Source organism: Nuphar pumila, chromosome 11 (genome assembly GCF_984573655.1).
Source record: "Nuphar pumila chromosome 11, dmNupPumi1.hap1.1, whole genome shotgun sequence".
NCBI lineage: Eukaryota > Viridiplantae > Streptophyta > Magnoliopsida > Nymphaeales > Nymphaeaceae > Nuphar > Nuphar pumila.
In genome coordinates, this window is record NC_143259.1 from 36,093,442 (window position 1) to 36,114,658 (window position 21,217).

The following is a 21,217-nucleotide window of genomic DNA, read 5'->3' on the forward strand; positions in this document are numbered from 1 at the left end:
CCAATCCAGCATACATGCTCGCAGCATATCTTCTAGTGTCTGGATAGTCCTCTCTGATTGTCCGTCAGTCTGGGGATGAAAAGCAGTACTCAGCTTCAGTTTCGTACCCAAAGCCTGTTGCAACTGACCCCAAAACCGAGAAGTAAATCGAGGATCTCGATCTGAGATAATAGAAACTGGTACTCCATGCAGTCGAACAACCTCTCTGATGTATAAGTCTGCTAAGCTCTCGAGGGATTGATTTATTCGTATGGGTAGAAAGTGAGCCGATTTGGTCAATCGATCCACTATTACCCATATAGCGTCATGTTGTTTCCGTGTTTTGGGCAAACCCACCACGAAATCTATGGTAATTTCTTCCCATTTCCACTGTGGAATCTCCATTTGCTGCATCATTCTGCCAGGCTTCTGATGTTCCACCTTGACTTGCTGACAAGTCAAACACTTCGAGACATAACTTGCGACCTCACGCTTCATTCCATTCCACCAATACCCTCGTTGTAAATCTTTAAACATTTTTGTGCCCCCCGGGTGTATGGTGTACTTGGACCTATGTGCTTCACCCAATAGTTCTTCCTTCAACTTGGGATCACTAGGGACCCAAAGTCGCTTTTTCATCCAGATACTGCCATCTTTCCTGAGTGAGAAATGTGACTTCTCTTGTTGTGCTAGTGACTTCAATTTCTCATATTGGGGATCCTCTTTCTGACCTTCAATAATCTTTGTAAGGATCTCCGGGTGAACAGACAAATTAGATAATTTAATACTTCCTACTACCTCAGCGAACGGTTTCCAATCAATGAATTCCTCCACCAAATTCCACCCTTTTGTCAAAAGACTAGACAAACTGCAACCAGCTTTTCGGCTGAGAGAGTCAGCTACCACATTTGCCTTTCCTGGGTGATAGGAAATGGTAAAATCGTAATCCTTTATAAACTCCAACCATCGTCGTTGTCGCATGTTCAACTCTTTCTGGGAAAACAGGTACTTGAGACTTTTGTGATCAGTAAATACCTCGAATTGTTCCCCATACAGGTAATGTCGCCATATTTTCAACGCGAACACCACGGCTGCCAATTCGAGATCATGAGTTGGGTAGTTTCGTTCATGAGTCTTTAATTGGCGAGAGGCATAAGCTATCACCTTACCATTTTGCATTAAAACACATCCCAACCCAGTACCTGATGCGTCGGAGTAGACCACAAAACCACCATGACCTGAAGGTAAAGCCAACACTGGTGCGGTGGTAAGCTTCTTCTTTAAGATTTGGAAATTCTCCTCACACTTATCCGTCCATTCGAACTTGATTCCTTTCCTCAGGAGCTTGGTCATGGGCATAGCAATCCGTGAAAAGTTCTGAATGAATCTTCTATAATAGCCTGCTAATCCCAGAAAACTCCTGATATCACTGATATTCTTTGGTTGACCCCAATTTAATACAGCTTCAACCTTAGCCGGGTCTACAGCGACTCCGTCTCGCGATATGACATGACCCAAGAACATGACCTTCTCGAGCCAGAATTCGCACTTGGAGAATTTGGCGAACAACTGGTGTTCCTTGAGAGTCCCCAATACGATCCTCAATTGTTCACGATGTTGCTCTATGCTCTCTGAGTATATGAGTATATCATCAATAAAGACAATTACAAACGTATCCAAGTATGCTCTGAATACTCGATTCATCAAGTCCATGAATGCTGCGGGAGCATTTGTCAGTCCGAATGGCATAACTACGAACTCGTAGTGACCGTACCTTGTTCTAAAGGCTGTCTTAGGAATATCATCGTCCTTGATCCGAAGTTGGTGATAACCAGATCTAAGATCGATTTTTGAAAACACTTTAGCCTTTTGCAATTGGTCGAACAAGTCTTCAATACGAGGTAGGGGATACTTATTTTTGACTGTTGCTTGATTCAACATCCGATAGTCTATACACAGCCTCATAGAACCATCTTTCTTTTTCACAAAAAGAACTGGTGCTCCCCATGGTGATACGCTCGGTCTAATGAAACCTTGCTCCATCAACTCCTGGAGTTGTTTCTTCAGCTCCTCCAATTCTACCGGGGCCATACGATAAGGCGCTTTCGAGATCGGTGCCGTCCCAGGCACCAACTCGATATGAAAATCCACCTCAAGCTGTGGAGGTAGTTCAGGCAACTCATCCGGAAACACTTCCGGGAATTCACGAACCACTTCAAGTTCTTCTAATGGTGTGACTTTCGACTCGCCGGAGAATACATTTACTAGGAATGCTCGACACCCCTGTCGCATATACTTCTGAACCTTTAATATCGATACAATTCGGCCCTTCACTGTAGGTCTAGAGAGTCGAAACTCAACCTTTGGCAATCCTGGTCGGGACGAAACCACTTTCCCTTGTCGACAGAGAACGTTGGCATAATGTTCATATAACCAATCCATCCCCAAAATGACATCATATTCAGTCATATCGAGCAAGATTAGGTCAGCAGGTAAGTTCTGCCCTTCAAGTACAATTATGACATCAGGGATGTAGTTTACACATATCGAATTATATCCTATCGGATTGTACACATATAATTCATGTTTCAGAGATTCAGTATGTGCACCAAGTAATTTTGCAAATTCTACGGATATGAACGAATGTGTGGCACCACAGTCAAATAGAACAAGTGCAGCACAACCATTGACAAATACCGTACCTTGTACCAGATTTCCTTTCTCCAACTCTTCCGCAGTGGTGGCATATACTCATCCCGGCACCCTCTTCTGTGCATTTTGCTGCGGTGTTTGCTGCGGCTGAGATGGTTGGTGTTGCTGTCCTCCCCCGGCATTTTGTTTCTGCATATCCGCCATCTTCTTGTGGCACTGACGGGCATAGTGACCCATCTTTCCACAGTAAAGACATGCTCCTGTGTCTCTAGGGCAAGGTTGTCCATAGTGGGACCGGTTGCACTTCTGGCACACCCGATTTTGTCCTTGATGCTGCGGAGGACGATTTCCACCATTGTACTTTTGCTTCTTGTAAGGTGGCTGGTACTTCTTGCCACTGTGATGCTGCGGCGGACCGGCTCCCCGTTTCCCCGGTGTGTCTTTTTGACTCTTCCTTGATCTCTCCCATTCTTCATTCAGCATAGTAGCCACTTCAATGGCTTGTGCGAGGGTGGATGGCAGATTTATCATCACTCGTGGTCGCAATCCGTCCTTGAGTCCGCGGACATACCTAGTTGCTCTGGCTTTATCATTCGCGAACAAATTTGGGCAATACCGCTCCAAGGTCCGAAATTTGGTAGTGTATTCCACCAAATTCATATTTCCTTGGGTAAGCTCCAAGAACTCCTGATGCTTCTGATCACGAGCGTACTGGGGGAAATATGTCTCGAGAAATGTTCGTTTGAAATCTTCCCATGGAATAGTATCCACTCCAGCAAAGTGGATGGTTCGGGTTGTGTCCCACCATTTCTGTGCATCTTCCGTCAAGCGGTATGTGCCGAAGTCCGTTTGCTTATCATCAGGAACAGACAGAACCCGAAAAGCTCGTTCTGTCTCGGCAATCCAACTCTCAGCTAATTCAGGATCAGCCTTGCTTGAGAAGGTAGGCGGGTTCAACTTCAAGAACTTCTCATAGGTGATTGTGTTTGTATTATGCCTTTCACTTATGGCTGCGGCTAACTCCGCCTGATGGCGCATTTGAGTGTCCATGGTTTGAGCCAGATTACCGAGAGTTTCCATCACGAAACCCCTTTGGTCCTGCCATTCGTTCGCCGTGCTCGAACTAGCTTGGGATCGACGATACATCTAATAATCATTTCAATACACACAGTTTTACTATCTTTGAATTGTAGTGTCCATAAAATCATCACAAGTATATATCTAAACTTATATAGAAAACAATGCAATTATCAGACCTAATAAAGTAAGAGTGATACAAATATACTCACAGAGCGATCTCAGGATGTGGCATGACCGTGATCCTTGATTTATTGTTCCCAGGCTTTGATACCATAACTGTAACGCCCCGAAATTTAACCCAAATTTTTAGGGATTTTTTTTTTTTTCAAGCGGAAACAACTAATAATTCTCGGGTTAAGCATTTCAGAACGATACAGGAAGGTAAAAGCAAACCACACCATTTATTTCCACTTCAATAATAATAAAATCCAACATCAGAGTTTTCACATTTAGTCTCAAAACAAAAATCTCAATCTGAAAGTAAGCAGAACCGCCAGGGAACAAATGGATCAAGTCTCGGTCAGCGCCTCATCCCGCATCGCTCATAGAACTACTCTTCTCCTGAAAATAATAGAAATTATAGGAATTAGACTACCACGTCTAAGTAGGAAAACTGTAAATTTTCTTGCAAGTAGATCATGTGTCAGGTGTGATGTGGGTGTCGTGTTTAAATTTCAGTCTAAACATAAACATATAAGGAATTCGATGCAATAGCAATAATAGACATATATCTGAATAGAAAGGGTAGATTATGTAACAGTGATACTTAAGCACAAAAAGCATTTTATGCAACTTCAATAATTAAGCAAGTAAGGTATTAAGCAATTCAAGCAGAACTTACACTAACATGAACAACATCCATAATATGAATTCAATTAACAAATAAATGCACAATTTAGGATGTCGTTTCAACATAAGCAACGAATATAAAACATGATGGAAGAGTAAGCAATTGTCTCTTTAATGACTCCCATACAGTGATACCTAACTGTTCTAGTTAGTGTTTATCTTTTCTTATCCCGCGGGTACACACGGGCCAAGGCAACCATCACAGAAGAGAATGTCCGGGGGTATATTATTCAGGGTTGTTTTATTAACCCGAACACTCTAACTGTGACTGAAATCCCAAGGGAGCGGCCAGTGACCGAGAGAAACTCCCAAAGGCCAAAACCAAAATAGGATGCATCATCCACTTCTGCAGAAGAACAAAAGAACTACCACCTAGGATAAATTGGTAGTCTGGGTCCCCCAACTCTGAGGACTGGGACCAACGAGTCGCTTTACGCTCGAAACCAAAACACGTGTCCCCAGAGTTTTGTACCACTTACCCTCTCTAAGGTAAGCCCAAGAACTGGGTGGGTTAATCTTTTCATTTATTTTATTTCCCGAAGTACAGGGCATTTCCCCAACTTCCTTCTACTATCCTAACAGTAGAATTCCCAACCTTAATCATTTTACCAAGGTGTATAGACAGTTCCCATTCTTTGTCGTATTGATTGCATAACCTACTCAAAGCGCTCTGGTGCCTTTAAACCAGTCAAGCAACAATATTTTACTTTCATTTTCATGTGGGTTCACATCATAACTTCGACGGCCTATTCAAGACCCTCAATACCCTAGCTAGACCTCCATATGTCCACAACAACCCGACCCATATGTTCGGTTAGCAAAACCTCATTTACCATTCTTATTATCATTTATTTGTTCCATAATAGCAAATTGCTACAACTCCTCCGGGTATTATGAAGGGTGGCATGTAATACAAGCTCTGACAACAAGCAAAAACACAGTTGGTGTACTTTATTGAACGTGCAGTATAGTCCTAAAGATTTGGTAATATATGTATTTCTCCCAACATCCTCTCATTCGAACATTCCACAAGATATACAGCTTATTTGGCACTTGATACTTTCAGCAAGTATGTAGTGTTAGGCAATAGTACTTCAGCAAAAATACAATTTGACAAGCCTATGAACATTGGAAAATAAACATCTTAATGGCCATTTGAATCTTCTAGATGATGTACACATAAAGAATCATTGGAACCCTTTGAAGGAATATGCAGTTGACCCATATAAATTAGGCAGTTTAATATGCAGCTAAACATCATTTTAAATTGCTAGTTACTATGGAGTGAACACCAAATTTACATGCCGCCTAATATACAACTAATCATCTATTTAAATTTACAAGTTACTATGCAGTTTAATATGCAACTATCTAAGCATTTAACATAAATTGAATACGAAATTAAATACTAGATTGAATCTCAACCTAACATGCAACTAAATCGACATGGAGCAACAGTTTAATATGTTGTTTCATATGAAACGAATATGATTATATAATGCAGCTAACTAGGCATCTAGCAGTTGATTAATCATGCAGCTTCATATAACATGGGAGACCATTATAACAGACAGCTGATTAGTCTTTGCACCCTCTGGAATACATACAACCAACCTTGATTAATTAGGTAACAATCGTTATCACTAAACAGATACAAGACTCAATTATTGGCAGCACCTTGGTTTATCATAAGTAATTCAACTAAAAAACATAGGAGTTAAACATGCATTCACATTGATTAAGCCTGTGCAAAACAAAAGTCCAGACCTTTACAACCCTCAAGCATGGCCATATGTGCACAGACTCTGTATCAGTCTACTATAACACCTCAACTCTGTTACAACAAATTTTCCAAAACATAAAACACCACAGCGCAGGAGCTTAATATGCGACTAACCACCACTACAAGGTACACAATCTACTGTTTTAGTTCTTTAGTGGGCACCCAGTCCCTACAACCCAAAACCGCAGGTAAATCATAGATCATCCTCTCACGAGTTAGATCAGACTCTCACGAGTTAGGTAAAAACAATTTCATAATCAGTCCAAAAGATTTGCACAAAATAAATACTAAATTCAAGAGAATATAGTCCCAGCCAAGTCATGCAGTCCCAAAGATTATATACAATGCTAAGTCATAACATTTACATGAATGTATATATATATTTACAGATATATACATATACATAAACCAAAAAAATTCAGATGAACGTGTATACAACTCAATCACAAATTTCATTAGGTCTAATTAAATCATGAATTCCCAAAGAGACATACACAGGGATTAGATCATAATTCAAAAAGAAAAGAAAGGAAACATCCGAAACCCCAAATTGTTGATTTGGAGTTTCCGGTTTGGGGTTGACAGACAACCCCCAATAGGAGATTTTTCCCCATTTACAACTCGACAGTCTGGGTTTCGGACAACCCACATCCCACCCGATCTATGCTCGACCTGAACAAAAATTTTACAGGAACCCTACCATTTTCCCGGTGAGGTTGTTGCGGCAGCTACGAGAGGGGTCGGTCGGCCTGGACAGCACCACCACCGGCGAGGTTGGCTCCCCACTGCAAGGCCTCGAGCTGCGGCTTGGGATTGGAGGTTGATTCGAAGTTTAGAGAGGTAGAAGAGAGTGAGAGAGAGAATAGAACAGAGAGAGAGAGAGAGAGAGATTCGGGGTACCCACTTTGTAGGAGGGTGGCCTCCCGAAAAGGAAAGGCTCCTCCTCCTCCCGGCGGCTGCGGTGTGCTCTCCTTCCCCTCGCTCACGCTCTCAGCGTGTTAGGGTTCAAAAGAACCCTAACGTGAGATTTATCGGGGAAGAGGGTTTCTCCCTCATAGCTTTATCGGGCAACCCATATCGGGTTGCCCCCCCCCCCCCCTTTTTCGTTTTACAAAATGTGGGCCGGGTCCGAGTCCGAACTGCGACCCGCACCCGGGATCCAACATGTTGGATTCGGGTCTCATTAAAGATGTGGACCCATAGTTGGGTCCAAACCTCAACTAATAATATATATATATATTATCTATTTTTCTCATTTACGTATATATATGGATATTTAATAGGTTTATATATATATATATAAGTGGTATTTACTTAAGTATGGGTTCTGGATCCGAAACTTGGATCCGTGCCCAATTCAACCTATTTTACGCATAAAACATTAAAATTTTTAATGGAAAAATTTGCAGTTATTACATTCTTTCCCCCTTAAAGAAATTTCGTCCTCGAAATTTACCTGTGGTTGCTTACTCGAAAAGGTTGGGGTACTTCTCCCGCATATTAGCCTCCGGTTCCCACGTGCTTTCATCGATGCCATGGTGTTGCCATCTCACCTTGACGAGAGGAATTGTCTTTGATCTCAAGACTCGCTCGCTTTATTCCAATATCTCCACTGGTTTTTCTTCCATTGTTAGGTCTTCTCTTATATCTACGTCCTCATATTGGATGACATGTGACGGATCTTGAAGATATTTTCTTAACATAGATACATGGAATACGTTATGTATCTGAGCATACTGAGGAGGTAGGGCTATACGATAGGCCGTTTCTCCAATCCGTTCCAAAATCTCAAAAGGTCCGACATATCTGGGACTCAATTTTCCTTTCTTACCAAAACGAAACACACTTTTGGTGGGCGATACCTTCACAAAGACTCGATCCCCCACATCAAAAGTGAGCTCCCTGCGCCTTTGATCTGCATAACTCTTTTGTTGACTCTGGGCTGTGAGAAGTCTATCTCTTATCATCTTTATCTGTTGGGTATAATGTTGTAACACGATTGGTGATTCTACCGACCGTTCACCAATTTCATCCCAATACACAGGTGATCTACATGGTCTTCCATACAGAGCTTCGAAAGGAGCCATGCCGATACTCGCATGGTAACTATTATTGTAGGCATATTCGGCTAACACAACATGCTTGTCCCACTCACCTTTCCAATCCAGCATACATGCTCGCAGCATATCTTCTAGTGTCTGGATAGTCCTCTCTGATTGTCCGTCAGTCTGGGGATGAAAAGCAGTACTCAGCTTCAGTTTCGTACCCAAAGCCTGTTGCAACTGACCCCAAAACCGAGAAGTAAATCGAGGATCTCGATCTGAGATAATAGAAACTGGTACTCCATGCAGTCGAACAACCTCTCTGATGTATAAGTCTGCTAAGCTCTCGAGGGATTGATTTATTCGTATGGGTAGAAAGTGAGCCGATTTGGTCAATCGATCCACTATTACCCATATAGCGTCATGTTGTTTCCGTGTTTTGGGCAAACCCACCACGAAATCTATGGTAATTTCTTCCCATTTCCACTGTGGAATCTCCATTTGCTGCATCATTCTGCCAGGCTTCTGATGTTCCACCTTGACTTGCTGACAAGTCAAACACTTCGAGACATAACTTGCGACCTCACGCTTCATTCCATTCCACCAATACCCTCGTTGTAAATCTTTAAACATTTTTGTGCCCCCCGGGTGTATGGTGTACTTGGACCTATGTGCTTCACCCAATAGTTCTTCCTTCAACTTGGGATCACTAGGGACCCAAAGTCGCTTTTTCATCCAGATACTGCCATCTTTCCTGAGTGAGAAATGTGACTTCTCTTGTTGTGCTAGTGACTTCAATTTCTCATATTGGGGATCCTCTTTCTGACCTTCAATAATCTTTGTAAGGATCTCCGGGTGAACAGACAAATTAGATAATTTAATACTTCCCACTACCTCAGCGAACGGTTTCCAATCAATGAATTCCTCCACCAAATTCCACCCTTTTGTCAAAAGACTAGACAAACTGCAACCAGCTTTTCGGCTGAGAGAGTCAGCTACCACATTTGCCTTTCCTGGGTGATAGGAAATGGTAAAATCGTAATCCTTTATAAACTCCAACCATCGTCGTTGTCGCATGTTCAACTCTTTCTAGGAAAACAGGTACTTGAGACTTTTGTGATCAGTAAATACCTCGAATTGTTCCCCATACAGGTAATGTCGTCATATTTTCAACGCGAACACCACGACTGCCAATTCGAGATCATGAGTTGGGTAGTTTCGTTCATGAGTCTTTAATTGGCGAGAGGCATAAGCTATCACCTTACCATTTTGCATTAAAACACATCCCAACCCAGTACCTGATGCGTCGGAGTAGACCACAAAACCACCATGACCTGAAGGTAAAGCCAACACTGGTGCTGTGGTAAGCTTCTTCTTTAAGATTTGGAAATTCTCCTCACACTTATCCGTCCATTCGAACTTGATTCCTTTCCTCAGGAGCTTGGTCATGGGCATAGCAATCCGTGAAAAGTTCTGAATGAATCTTCTATAATAGCCTGCTAATCCCAGAAAACTCCTGATATCACTGATATTCTTCGGTTGACCCCAATTTAATACAGCTTCAACCTTAGCCGGGTCTACAGCGACTCCGTCTCGCGATATGACATGACCCAAGAACATGACCTTCTCGAGCCAGAATTCGCACTTGGAGAATTTGGCGAACAACTGGTGTTCCTTGAGAGTCCCCAATACGATCCTCAATTGTTCACGATGTTGCTCTATGCTCTCTGAGTATATGAGTATATCATCAATAAAGACAATTACAAACGTATCCAAGTATGCTCTGAATACTCGATTCATCAAGTCCATGAATGCTGCGGGAGCATTTGTCAGTCCGAATGGCATAACTACGAACTCGTAGTGACCGTACCTTGTTCTAAAGGCTGTCTTAGGAATATCATCGTCCTTGATCCGAAGTTGGTGATAACCAGATCTAAGATCGATTTTTGAAAACACTTTAGCCTTTTGCAATTGGTCGAACAAGTCTTCAATACGAGGTAGGGGATACTTATTTTTGACTGTTGCTTGATTCAACATCCGATAGTCTATACACAGCCTCATAGAACCATCTTTCTTTTTCACAAAAAGAACTGGTGCTCCCCATGGTGATACGCTCGGTCTAATGAAACCTTGCTCCATCAACTCCTGGAGTTGTTTCTTCAGCTCCTCCAATTCTACCGGGGCCATACGATAAGGCGCTTTCGAGATCGGTGCCGTCCCAGGCACCAACTCGATATGAAAATCCACCTCAAGCTGTGGAGGTAGTTCAGGCAACTCATCCGGAAACACTTCCGGGAATTCACGAACCACTTCAAGTTCTTCTAATGGTGTGACTTTCGACTCGCCGGAGAATACATTTACTAGGAATGCTCGACACCCCTGTCGCATATACTTCTGAACCTTTAATATCGATACAATTCGGCCCTTCACTGTAGGTCTAGAGAGTCGAAACTCAACCTTTGGCAATCCTGGTCGGGACGAAACCACTTTCCCTTGTCGACAGAGAACGTTGGCATAATGTTCATATAACCAATCCATCCCCAAAATGACATCATATTCAGTCATATCGAGCAAGATTAGGTCAGCAGGTAAGTTCTGCCCTTCAAGTACAATTATGACATCAGGGATGTAGTTTACACATATCGAATTATATCCTATCGGATTGTACACATATAATTCATGTTTCAGAGATTCAGTATGTGCACCAAGTAATTTTGCAAATTCTACGGATATGAACGAATGTGTGGCACCACAGTCAAATAGAACAAGTGCAGCACAACCATTGACAAATACCGTACCTTGTACCAGATTTCCTTTCTCCAACTCTTCCGCAGTGGTGGCATATACTCATCCCGGCACCCTCTTCTGTGCATTTTGCTGCGGTGTTTGCTGCGGCTGAGATGGTTGGTGTTGCTGTCCTCCCCCGGCATTTCGTTTCTGCATATCCGCCATCTTCTTGTGGCACTGACGGGCATAGTGACCCATCTTTCCACAGTAAAGACATGCTCCTGTGTCTCTAGGGCAAGGTTGTCCATAGTGGGACCGGTTGCACTTCTGGCACACCCGATTTTGTCCTTGATGCTGCGGAGGACGATTTCCACCATTGTACTTTTGCTTCTTGTAAGGTGGCTGGTACTTCTTGCCACTGTGATGCTGCGGCGGACCGGCTCCCCGTTTCCCCGGTGTGTCTTTTTGACTCTTCCTTGATCTCTCCCATTCTTCATTCAGCATAGTAGCCACTTCAATGGCTTGTGCGAGGGTGGATGGCAGATTTATCATCACTCGTGGTCGCAATCCGTCCTTGAGTCCGCGGACATACCTAGTTGCTCTGGCTTTATCATTCGCGAACAAATTTGGGCAATACCGCTCCAAGGTCCGAAATTTGGTAGTGTATTCCACCAAATTCATATTTCCTTGGGTAAGCTCCAAGAACTCCTGATGCTTCTGATCACGAGCGTACTGGGGGAAATATGTCTCGAGAAATGTTCGTTTGAAATCTTCCCATGGAATAGTATCCACTCCAGCAAAGTGGATGGTTCGGGTTGTGTCCCACCATTTCTGTGCATCTTCCGTCAAGCGGTATGTGCCGAAGTCCGTTTGCTTATCATCAGGAACAGACAGAACCCGAAAAGCTCGTTCTGTCTCGGCAATCCAACTCTCAGCTAATTCAGGATCAGCCTTGCTTGAGAAGGTAGGCGGGTTCAACTTCAAGAACTTCTCATAGGTGATTGTGTTTGTATTATGCCTTTCACTTATGGCTGCGGCTAACTCCGCCTGATGGCGCATTTGAGTGTCCATGGTTTGAGCCAGATTACCGAGAGTTTCCATCACGAAACCCCTTTGGTCCTGCCATTCGTTCGCCGTGCTCGAACTAGCTTGGGATCGACGATACATCTAATAATCATTTCAATACACACAGTTTTACTATCTTTGAATTGTAGTGTCCATAAAATCATCACAAGTATATATCTAAACTTATATAGAAAACAATGCAATTATCAGACCTAATAAAGTAAGAGTGATACAAATATACTCACAGAGCGATCTCAGGATGTGGCATGACCGTGATCCTTGATTTATTGTTCCCAGGCTTTGATACCATAACTGTAACGCCCCGAAATTTAACCCAAATTTTTAGGGATTTTTTTTTTTCAAGCGGAAACAACTAATAATTCTCGGGTTAAGCATTTCAGAACGATACAGGAAGGTAAAAGCAAACCACACCATTTATTTCCACTTCAATAATAATAAAATCCAACATCAGAGTTTTCACATTTAGTCTCAAAACAAAAATCTCAATCTGAAAGTAAGCAGAACCGCCAGGGAACAAATGGATCAAGTCTCGGTCAGCGCCTCATCCCGCATCGCTCATAGAACTACTCTTCTCCTGAAAATAATAGAAATTATAGGAATTAGACTACCACGTCTAAGTAGGAAAACTGTAAATTTTCTTGCAAGTAGATCATGTGTCAGGTGTGATGTGGGTGTCGTGTTTAAATTTCAGTCTAAACATAAACATATAAGGAATTCGATGCAATAGCAATAATAGACATATATCTGAATAGAAAGGGTAGATTATGTAACAGTGATACTTAAGCACAAAAAGCATTTTATGCAACTTCAATAATTAAGCAAGTAAGGTATTAAGCAATTCAAGCAGAACTTACACTAACATGAACAACATCCATAATATGAATTCAATTAACAAATAAATGCACAATTTAGGATGTCGTTTCAACATAAGCAACGAATATAAAACATGATGGAAGAGTAAGCAATTGTCTCTTTAATGACTCCCATACAGTGATACCTAACTGTTCTAGTTAGTGTTTATCTTTTCTTATCCCGCGGGTACACACGGGCCAAGGCAACCATCACAGAAGAGAATGTCTGGGGGTATATTATTCAGGGTTGTTTTATTAACCCGAACACTCTAACTGTGACTGAAATCCCAAGGGAGCGGCCAGTGACCGAGAGAAACTCCCAAAGGCCAAAACCAAAATAGGATGCATCCTCCACTTCTGCAGAAGAACAAAAGAACTACCACCTAGGATAAATTGGTAGTCTGGGTCCCCCAACTCTGAGGACTGGGACCAACGAGTCGCTTTACGCTCGAAACCAAAACACGTGTCCCCAGAGTTTTGTACCACTTACCCTCTCTAAGGTAAGCCCAAGAACTGGGTGGGTTAATCTTTTCATTTATTTTATTTCCCGAAGTACAGGGCATTTCCCCAACTTCCTTCTACTATCCTAACAGTAGAATTCCCAACCTTAATCATTTTACCAAGGTGTATAGACAGTTCCCATTCTTTGTCGTATTGATTGCATAACCTACTCAAAGCGCTCTGGTGCCTTTAAACCAGTCAAGCAACAATATTTTACTTTCATTTTCATGTGGGTTCACATCATAACTTCGACGGCCTATTCAAGACCCTCAATACCCTAGCTAGACCTCCATATGTCCACAACAACCCGACCCATATGTTCGGTTAGCAAAACCTCATTTACCATTCTTATTATCATTTATTTGTTCCATAATAGCAAATTGCTACAACTCCTCCGGGTATTATGAAGGGTGGCATGTAATACAAGCTCTGACAACAAGCAAAAACACAGTTGGTGTACTTTATTGAACGTGCAGTATAGTCCTAAAGATTTGGTAATATATGTATTTCTCCCAACATCCTCTCATTCGAACATTCCACAAGATATACAGCTTATTTGGCACTTGATACTTTCAGCAAGTATGTAGTGTTAGGCAATAGTACTTCAGCAAAAATACAATTTGACAAGCCTATGAACATTGGAAAATAAACATCTTAATGGCCATTTGAATCTTTTAGATGATGTACACATAAAGAATCATTGGAACCCTTTGAAGGAATATGCAGTTGACCCATATAAATTAGGCAGTTTAATATGCAGCTAAACATCATTTTAAATTGCTAGTTACTATGGAGTGAACACCAAATTTACATGCCGCCTAATATACAACTAATCATCTATTTAAATTTACAAGTTACTATGCAGTTTAATATGCAACTATCTAAGCATTTAACATAAATTGAATACGAAATTAAATACTAGATTGAATCTCAACCTAACATGCAACTAAATCGACATGGAGCAACAGTTTAATATGTTGTTTCATATGAAACGAATATGATTATATAATGCAGCTAACTAGGCATCTAGCAGTTGATTAATCATGCAGCTTCATATAACATGGGAGACCATTATAACAGACAGCTGATTAGTCTTTGCACCCTCTGGAATACATACAACCAACCTTGATTAATTAGGTAACAATCGTTATCACTAAACAGATACAAGACTCAATTATTGGCAGCACCTTGGTTTATCATAAGTAATTCAACTAAAAAACATAGGAGTTAAACATGCATTCACATTGATTAAGCCTATGCAAAACAAAAGTCCAGACCTTTACAACCCTCAAGCATGGCCATATGTGCACAGACTCTGTATCAGTCTACTATAACACCTCAACTCTGTTACAACAAATTTTCCAAAACATAAAACACCACAGCGCAGGAGCTTAATATGCGACTAACCACCACTACAAGGTACACAATCTACTGTTTTAGTTCTTTAGTGGGCACCCAGTCCCTACAACCCAAAACCGCAGGTAAATCATAGATCATCCTCTCACGAGTTAGATCAGACTCTCACGAGTTAGGTAAAAACAATTTCATAATCAGTCCAAAAGATTTGCACAAAATAAATACTAAATTCAAGAGAATATAGTCCCAGCCAAGTCATGCAGTCCCAAAGATTATATACAATGCTAAGTCATAACATTTACATGAATGTATATATATATTTACAGATATATACATATACATAAACCAAAAAAATTCAGATGAACGTGTATACAACTCAATCACAAATTTCATTAGGTCTAATTAAATCATGAATTCCCAAAGAGACATACACAGGGATTAGATCATAATTCAAAAAGAAAAGAAAGGAAACATCCGAAACCCCAAATTGTTGATTTGGAGTTTCCGGTTTGGGGTTGACAGACAACCCCCAATAGGAGATTTTTCCCCATTTACAACTCGACAGTCTGGGTTTCGGACAACCCACATCCCACCCGATCTATGCTCGACCTGAACAAAAATTTTACAGGAACCCTACCATTTTCCCGGTGAGGTTGTTGCGGCAGCTACGAGAGGGGTCGGTCGGCCTGGACAGCACCACCATCGGCGAGGTTGGCTCCCCACTGCAAGGCCTCGAGCTGCGGCTTGGGATTGGAGGTTGATTCGAAGTTTAGAGAGGTAGAAGAGAGTGAGAGAGAGAATAGAACAGAGAGAGAGAGAGAGAGAGATTCGGGGTCCCCTCTTTGTAGGAGGGTGGCCTCCCGAAAAGGAAAGGCTCCTCCTCCTCCCGGCGGCTGCGGTGTGCTCTCCTTCCCCTCGCTCACGCTCTCAGCGTGTTAGGGTTCAAAAGAACCCTAACGTGAGATTTATCGGGGAAGAGGGTTTCTCCCTCATAGCTTTATCGGGCAACCCATATCGGGTTGCCCCCCCCCCCCCCCCTTTTTCGTTTTACAAAATGTGGGCCGGGTCCGAGTCCGAACTGCGACCCGCACCCGGGATCCAACATGTTGGATTCGGGTCTCATTAAAGATGTGGACCCATAGTTGGGTCCAAACCTCAACTAATAATATATATATATATTATCTATTTTTCTCATTTACGTATATATATGGATATTTAATAGGTTTATATATATATATATAAGTGGTATTTACTTAAGTATGGGTTCTGGATCCGAAACTTGGATCCGTGCCCAATTCAACCTATTTTACGCATAAAACATTAAAATTTTTAATGGAAAAATTTGGAGTTATTACATTCTTTCCCCCTTAAAGAAATTTCGTCCTCGAAATTTACCTGTGGTTGCTTACTCGAAAAGGTTGGGGTACTTCTCCCGCATATTAGCCTCCGGTTCCCACGTGCTTTCATCGATGCCATGGTGTTGCCATCTCACCTTGACGAGAGGAATTGTCTTTGATCTCAAGACTCGCTCGCTTTGTTCCAATATCTCCACTGGTTTTTCTTCCATTGTTAGGTCTTCTCTTATATCTACGTCCTCATATTGGATGACATGTGACGGATCTTGAAGATATTTTCTTAACATAGATACATGGAATACGTTATGTATCTGAGCATACTGAGGAGGTAGGGCTATACGATAGGCCGTTTCTCCAATCCGTTCCAAAATCTCAAAAGGTCCGACATATCTGGGACTCAATTTTCCTTTCTTACCAAAACGAAACACACTTTTGGTGGGCGATACCTTCACAAAGACTCGATCCCCCACATCAAAAGTGAGCTCCCTGCGCCTTTGATCTGCATAACTCTTTTGTTGACTCTGGGCTGTGAGAAGTCTATCTCTTATCATCTTTATCTGTTGGGTATAATGTTGTAACACGATTGGTGATTCTACCGACCGTTCACCAATTTCATCCCAATACACAGGTGATCTACATGGTCTTCCATACAGAGCTTCGAAAGGAGCCATGCCGATACTCGCATGGTAACTATTATTGTAGGCATATTCGGCTAACACAACATGCTTGTCCCACTCACCTTTCCAATCCAGCATACATGCTCGCAGCATATCTTCTAGTGTCTGGATAGTCCTCTCTGATTGTCCGTCAGTCTGGGGATGAAAAGCAGTACTCAGCTTCAGTTTCGTACCCAAAGCCTGTTGCAACTGACCCCAAAACCGAGAAGTAAATCGAGGATCTCGATCTGAGATAATAGAAACTGGTACTCCATGCAGTCGAACAACCTCTCTGATGTATAAGTCTGCTAAGCTCTCGAGGGATTGATTTATTCGTATGGGTAGAAAGTGAGCCGATTTGGTCAATCGATCCACTATTACCCATATAGCGTCATGTTGTTTCCGTGTTTTGGGCAAACCCACCACAAAATCTATGGTAATTTCTTCCCATTTCCACTGTGGAATCTCCATTTGCTGCATCATTCTGCCAGGCTTCTGATGTTCCACCTTGACTTGCTGACAAGTCAAACACTTCGAGACATAACTTGCGACCTCACGCTTCATTCCATTCCACCAATACCCTCGTTGTAAATCTTTAAACATTTTTGTGCCCCCCGGGTGTATGGTGTACTTGGACCTATGTGCTTCACCCAATAGTTCTTCCTTCAACTTGGGATCACTAGGGACCCAAAGTCGCTTTTTCATCCAGATACTGCCATCTTTCCTGAGTGAGAAATGTGACTTCTCTTGTTGTGCTAGTGACTTCAATTTCTCATATTGGGGATCCTCTTTCTGACCTTCAATAATCTTTGTAAGGATCTCCGGGTGAGCAGACAAATTAGATAATTTAATACTTCCCACTACCTCAGCGAACGGTTTCCAATCAATGAATTCCTCCACCAAATTCCACCCTTTTGTCAAAAGACTAGACAAACTGCAACCAGCTTTTCGGCTGAGAGAGTCAGCTACCACATTTGCCTTTTCTGGGTGATAGGAAATGGTAAAATCGTAATCCTTTATAAACTCCAACCATCGTCGTTGTCGCATGTTCAACTCTTTCTGGGAAAACAGGTACTTGAGACTTTTGTGATCAGTAAATACCTCGAATTGTTCCCCATACAGGTAATGTCGCCATATTTTCAACGCGAACACCACGGCTGCCAATTCGAGATCATGAGTTGGGTAGTTTCGTTCATGAGTCTTTAATTGGCGAGAGGCATAAGCTATCACCTTACCATTTTGCATTAAAACACATCCCAACCCAGTACCTGATGCGTCGGAGTAGACCACAAAACCACCATGACCTGAAGGTAAAGCCAACACTGGTGCGGTGGTAAGCTTCTTCTTTAAGATTTGGAAATTCTCCTCACACTTATCCGTCCATTCGAACTTGATTCCTTTCCTCAGGAGCTTGGTCATGGGCATAGCAATCCGTGAAAAGTTCTGAATGAATCTTCTATAATAGCCTGCTAATCCCAGAAAACTCCTGATATCACTGATATTCTTCGGTTGACCCCAATTTAATACAGCTTCAACCTTAGCCGGGTCTACAGCGACTCCGTCTCGCGATATGACATGACCCAAGAACATGACCTTCTCGAGCCAGAATTCGCACTTGGAGAATTTGGCGAACAACTGGTGTTCCTTGAGAGTCCCCAATACGATCCTCAAATGTTCACGATGTTGCTCTATGCTCTCTGAGTATATGAGTATATCATCAATAAAGACAATTACAAACGTATCCAAGTATGCTCTGAATACTCGATTCATCAAGTCCATGAATGCTGCGGGAGCATTTGTCAGTCCGAATGGCATAACTACGAACTCGTAGTGACCGTACCTTGTTCTAAAGGCTGTCTTAGGAATATCATCGTCCTTGATCCGAAGTTGGTGATAACCAGATCTAAGATCGATTTTTGAAAACACTTTAGCCTTTTGCAATTGGTCGAACAAGTCTTCAATACGAGGTAGGGGATACTTATTTTTGACTGTTGCTTGATTCAACATCCGATAGTCTATACACAGCCTCATAGAACCATCTTTCTTTTTCACAAAAAGAACTGGTGCTCCCCATGGTGATACGCTCGGTCTAATGAAACCTTGCTCCATCAACTCCTGGAGTTGTTTCTTCAGCTCCTCCAATTCTACCGGGGCCATACGATAAGGCGCTTTCGAGATCGGTGCCGTCCCAGGCACCAACTCGATATGAAAATCCACCTCAAGCTGTGGAGGTAGTTCAGGCAACTCATCCGGAAACACTTCCGGGAATTCACAAACCACTTCAAGTTCTTCTAATGGTGTGACTTTCGACTCGCCGGAGAATACATTTACTAGGAATGCTCGACACCCCTGTCGCATATACTTCTGAACCTTTAATATCGATACAATTCGGCCCTTCACTGTAGGTCTAGAGAGTCGAAACTCAACCTTTGGCAATCCTGGTCGGGACGAAACCACTTTCCCTTGTCGACAGAGAACGTTGGCATAATGTTCATATAACCAATCCATCCCCAAAATGACATCATATTCAGTCATATCGAGCAAGATTAGGTCAGCAGGTAAGTTCTGCCCTTCAAGTACAATTATGACATCAGGGATGTAGTTTACACATATCGAATTATATCCTATCGGATTGTACACATATAATTCATGTTTCAGAGATTCAGTATGTGCACCAAGTAATTTTGCAAATTCTACGGATATGAACGAATGTGTGGCACCACAGTCAAATAGAACAAGTGCAGCACAACCATTGACAAATACCGTACCTTGTACCAGATTTCCTTTCTCCAACTCTTCCGCAGTGGTGGCATATACTCGTCCCGGCACCCTCTTCTGTGCATTTTGCTGCGGTGTTTGCTGCGGCTGAGATGGTTGGTGTTGCTGTCCTCCCCCGGCATTTCGTTTCTGCATATCCGCCATCTTCTTGTGGCACTGACGGGCATAGTGACCCATCTTTCCACAGTAAAGACATGCTCCTGTGTCTCTAGGGCAAGGTTGTCCATAGTGGGACCGGTTGCACTTCTGGCACACCCGATTTTGTCCTTGATGCTGCGGAGGACGATTTCCACCATTGTACTTTTGCTTCTTGTAAGGTGGCTGGTACTTCTTGCCACTGTGATGCTGCGGCGGACCGGCTCCCCGTTTCCCCGGTGTGTCTTTTTGACTCTTCCTTGATCTCTCCCATTCTTCATTCAGCATAGTAGCCACTTCAATGGCTTGTGCGAGGGTGGATGGCAGATTTATCATCACTCGTGGTCGCAATCCGTCCTTGAGTCCGCGGACATACCTAGTTGCTCTGGCTTTATCATTCGCGAACAAATTTGGGCAATACCGCTCCAAGGTCCGAAATTTGGTAGTGTATTCCACCAAATTCATATTTCCTTGGGTAAGCTCCAAGAACTCCTGATGCTTCTGATCACGAGCGTACTGGGGGAAATATGTCTCGAGAAATGTTCGTTTGAAATCTTCCCATGGAATAGTATCCACTCCAGCAAAGTGGATGGTTCGGGTTGTGTCCCACCATTTCTGTGCATCTTCCGTCAAGCGGTATGTGCCGAAGTCCGTTTGCTTATCATCAGGAACAGACAGAACCCGAAAAGCTCGTTCTGTCTCGGCAATCCAACTCTCAGCTAATTCAGGATCAGCCTTGCTTGAGAAGGTAGGCGGGTTCAACTTCAAGAACTTCTCATAGGTGATTGTGTTTGTATTATGCCTTTCACTTATGGCTGCGGCTAACTCCGCCTGATGGCGCATTTGAGTGTCCATGGTTTGAGCCAGATTACCGAGAGTTTCCATCACGAAACCCCTTTGGTCCTGCCATTCGTTCGCCGTGCTCGAACTAGCTTGGGATCGACGATACATCTAATAATCATTTCAATACACACAGTTTTACTATCTTTGAATTGTAGTGTCCATAAAATCATCACAAGTATATATCTAAACTTATATAGAAAACAATGCAATTATCAGACCTAATAAAGTAAGAGTGATACAAATATACTCACAGAGCGATCTCAGGATGTGGCATGACCGTGATCCTTGATTTATTGTTCCCAGGCTTTGATACCATAACTGTAACGCCCCGAAATTTAACCCAAATTTTTAGGGATTTTTTTTTTTTTCAAGCGGAAACAACTAATAATTCTCGGGTTAAGCATTTCAGAACGATACAGGAAGGTAAAAGCAAACCACACCATTTATTTCCACTTCAATAATAATAAAATCCAACATCAGAGTTTTCACATTTAGTCTCAAAACAAAAATCTCAATCTGAAAGTAAGCAGAACCGCCAGGGAAC

General features: G+C 42.4%; 1 protein-coding gene across 1 annotated transcript; it reads right to left on the reverse strand.

The window, feature by feature from the left end:
* Positions 1-2,681: 2,681 nt before the first annotated feature.
* Positions 2,682-20,125, reverse strand: LOC149822260 (uncharacterized). Its single transcript, XM_089981019.1, has 3 exons — positions 19,686-20,125; positions 11,184-12,279; positions 2,682-3,777 (listed from the first exon to the last, which is right to left on the reverse strand). The coding sequence occupies exons 1-2, from the start codon at positions 20,109-20,111 to the stop codon at positions 11,233-11,235; spliced, it is 1,473 nt and encodes a 490-aa protein (XP_089837145.1). The 5' UTR covers positions 20,112-20,125; the 3' UTR covers positions 2,682-3,777; positions 11,184-11,232.
* Positions 20,126-21,217: the final 1,092 nt, after the last annotated feature.

Excerpts from the sequence above, each read along its gene's own strand:
- LOC149822260 (XM_089981019.1), bottom strand. The coding sequence starts at position 20,111 with ATGAAGAATGGGAGAGATCAAGGAAGAGTCAAAAAGACACACCGGGGA. Across the intron at positions 12,280-19,685 it reads GAAAGGAAATCTGGTACAAG|ATGTATCGTCGATCCCAAGC; the intron begins GTACGGTATTTG and ends AATGATTATTAG.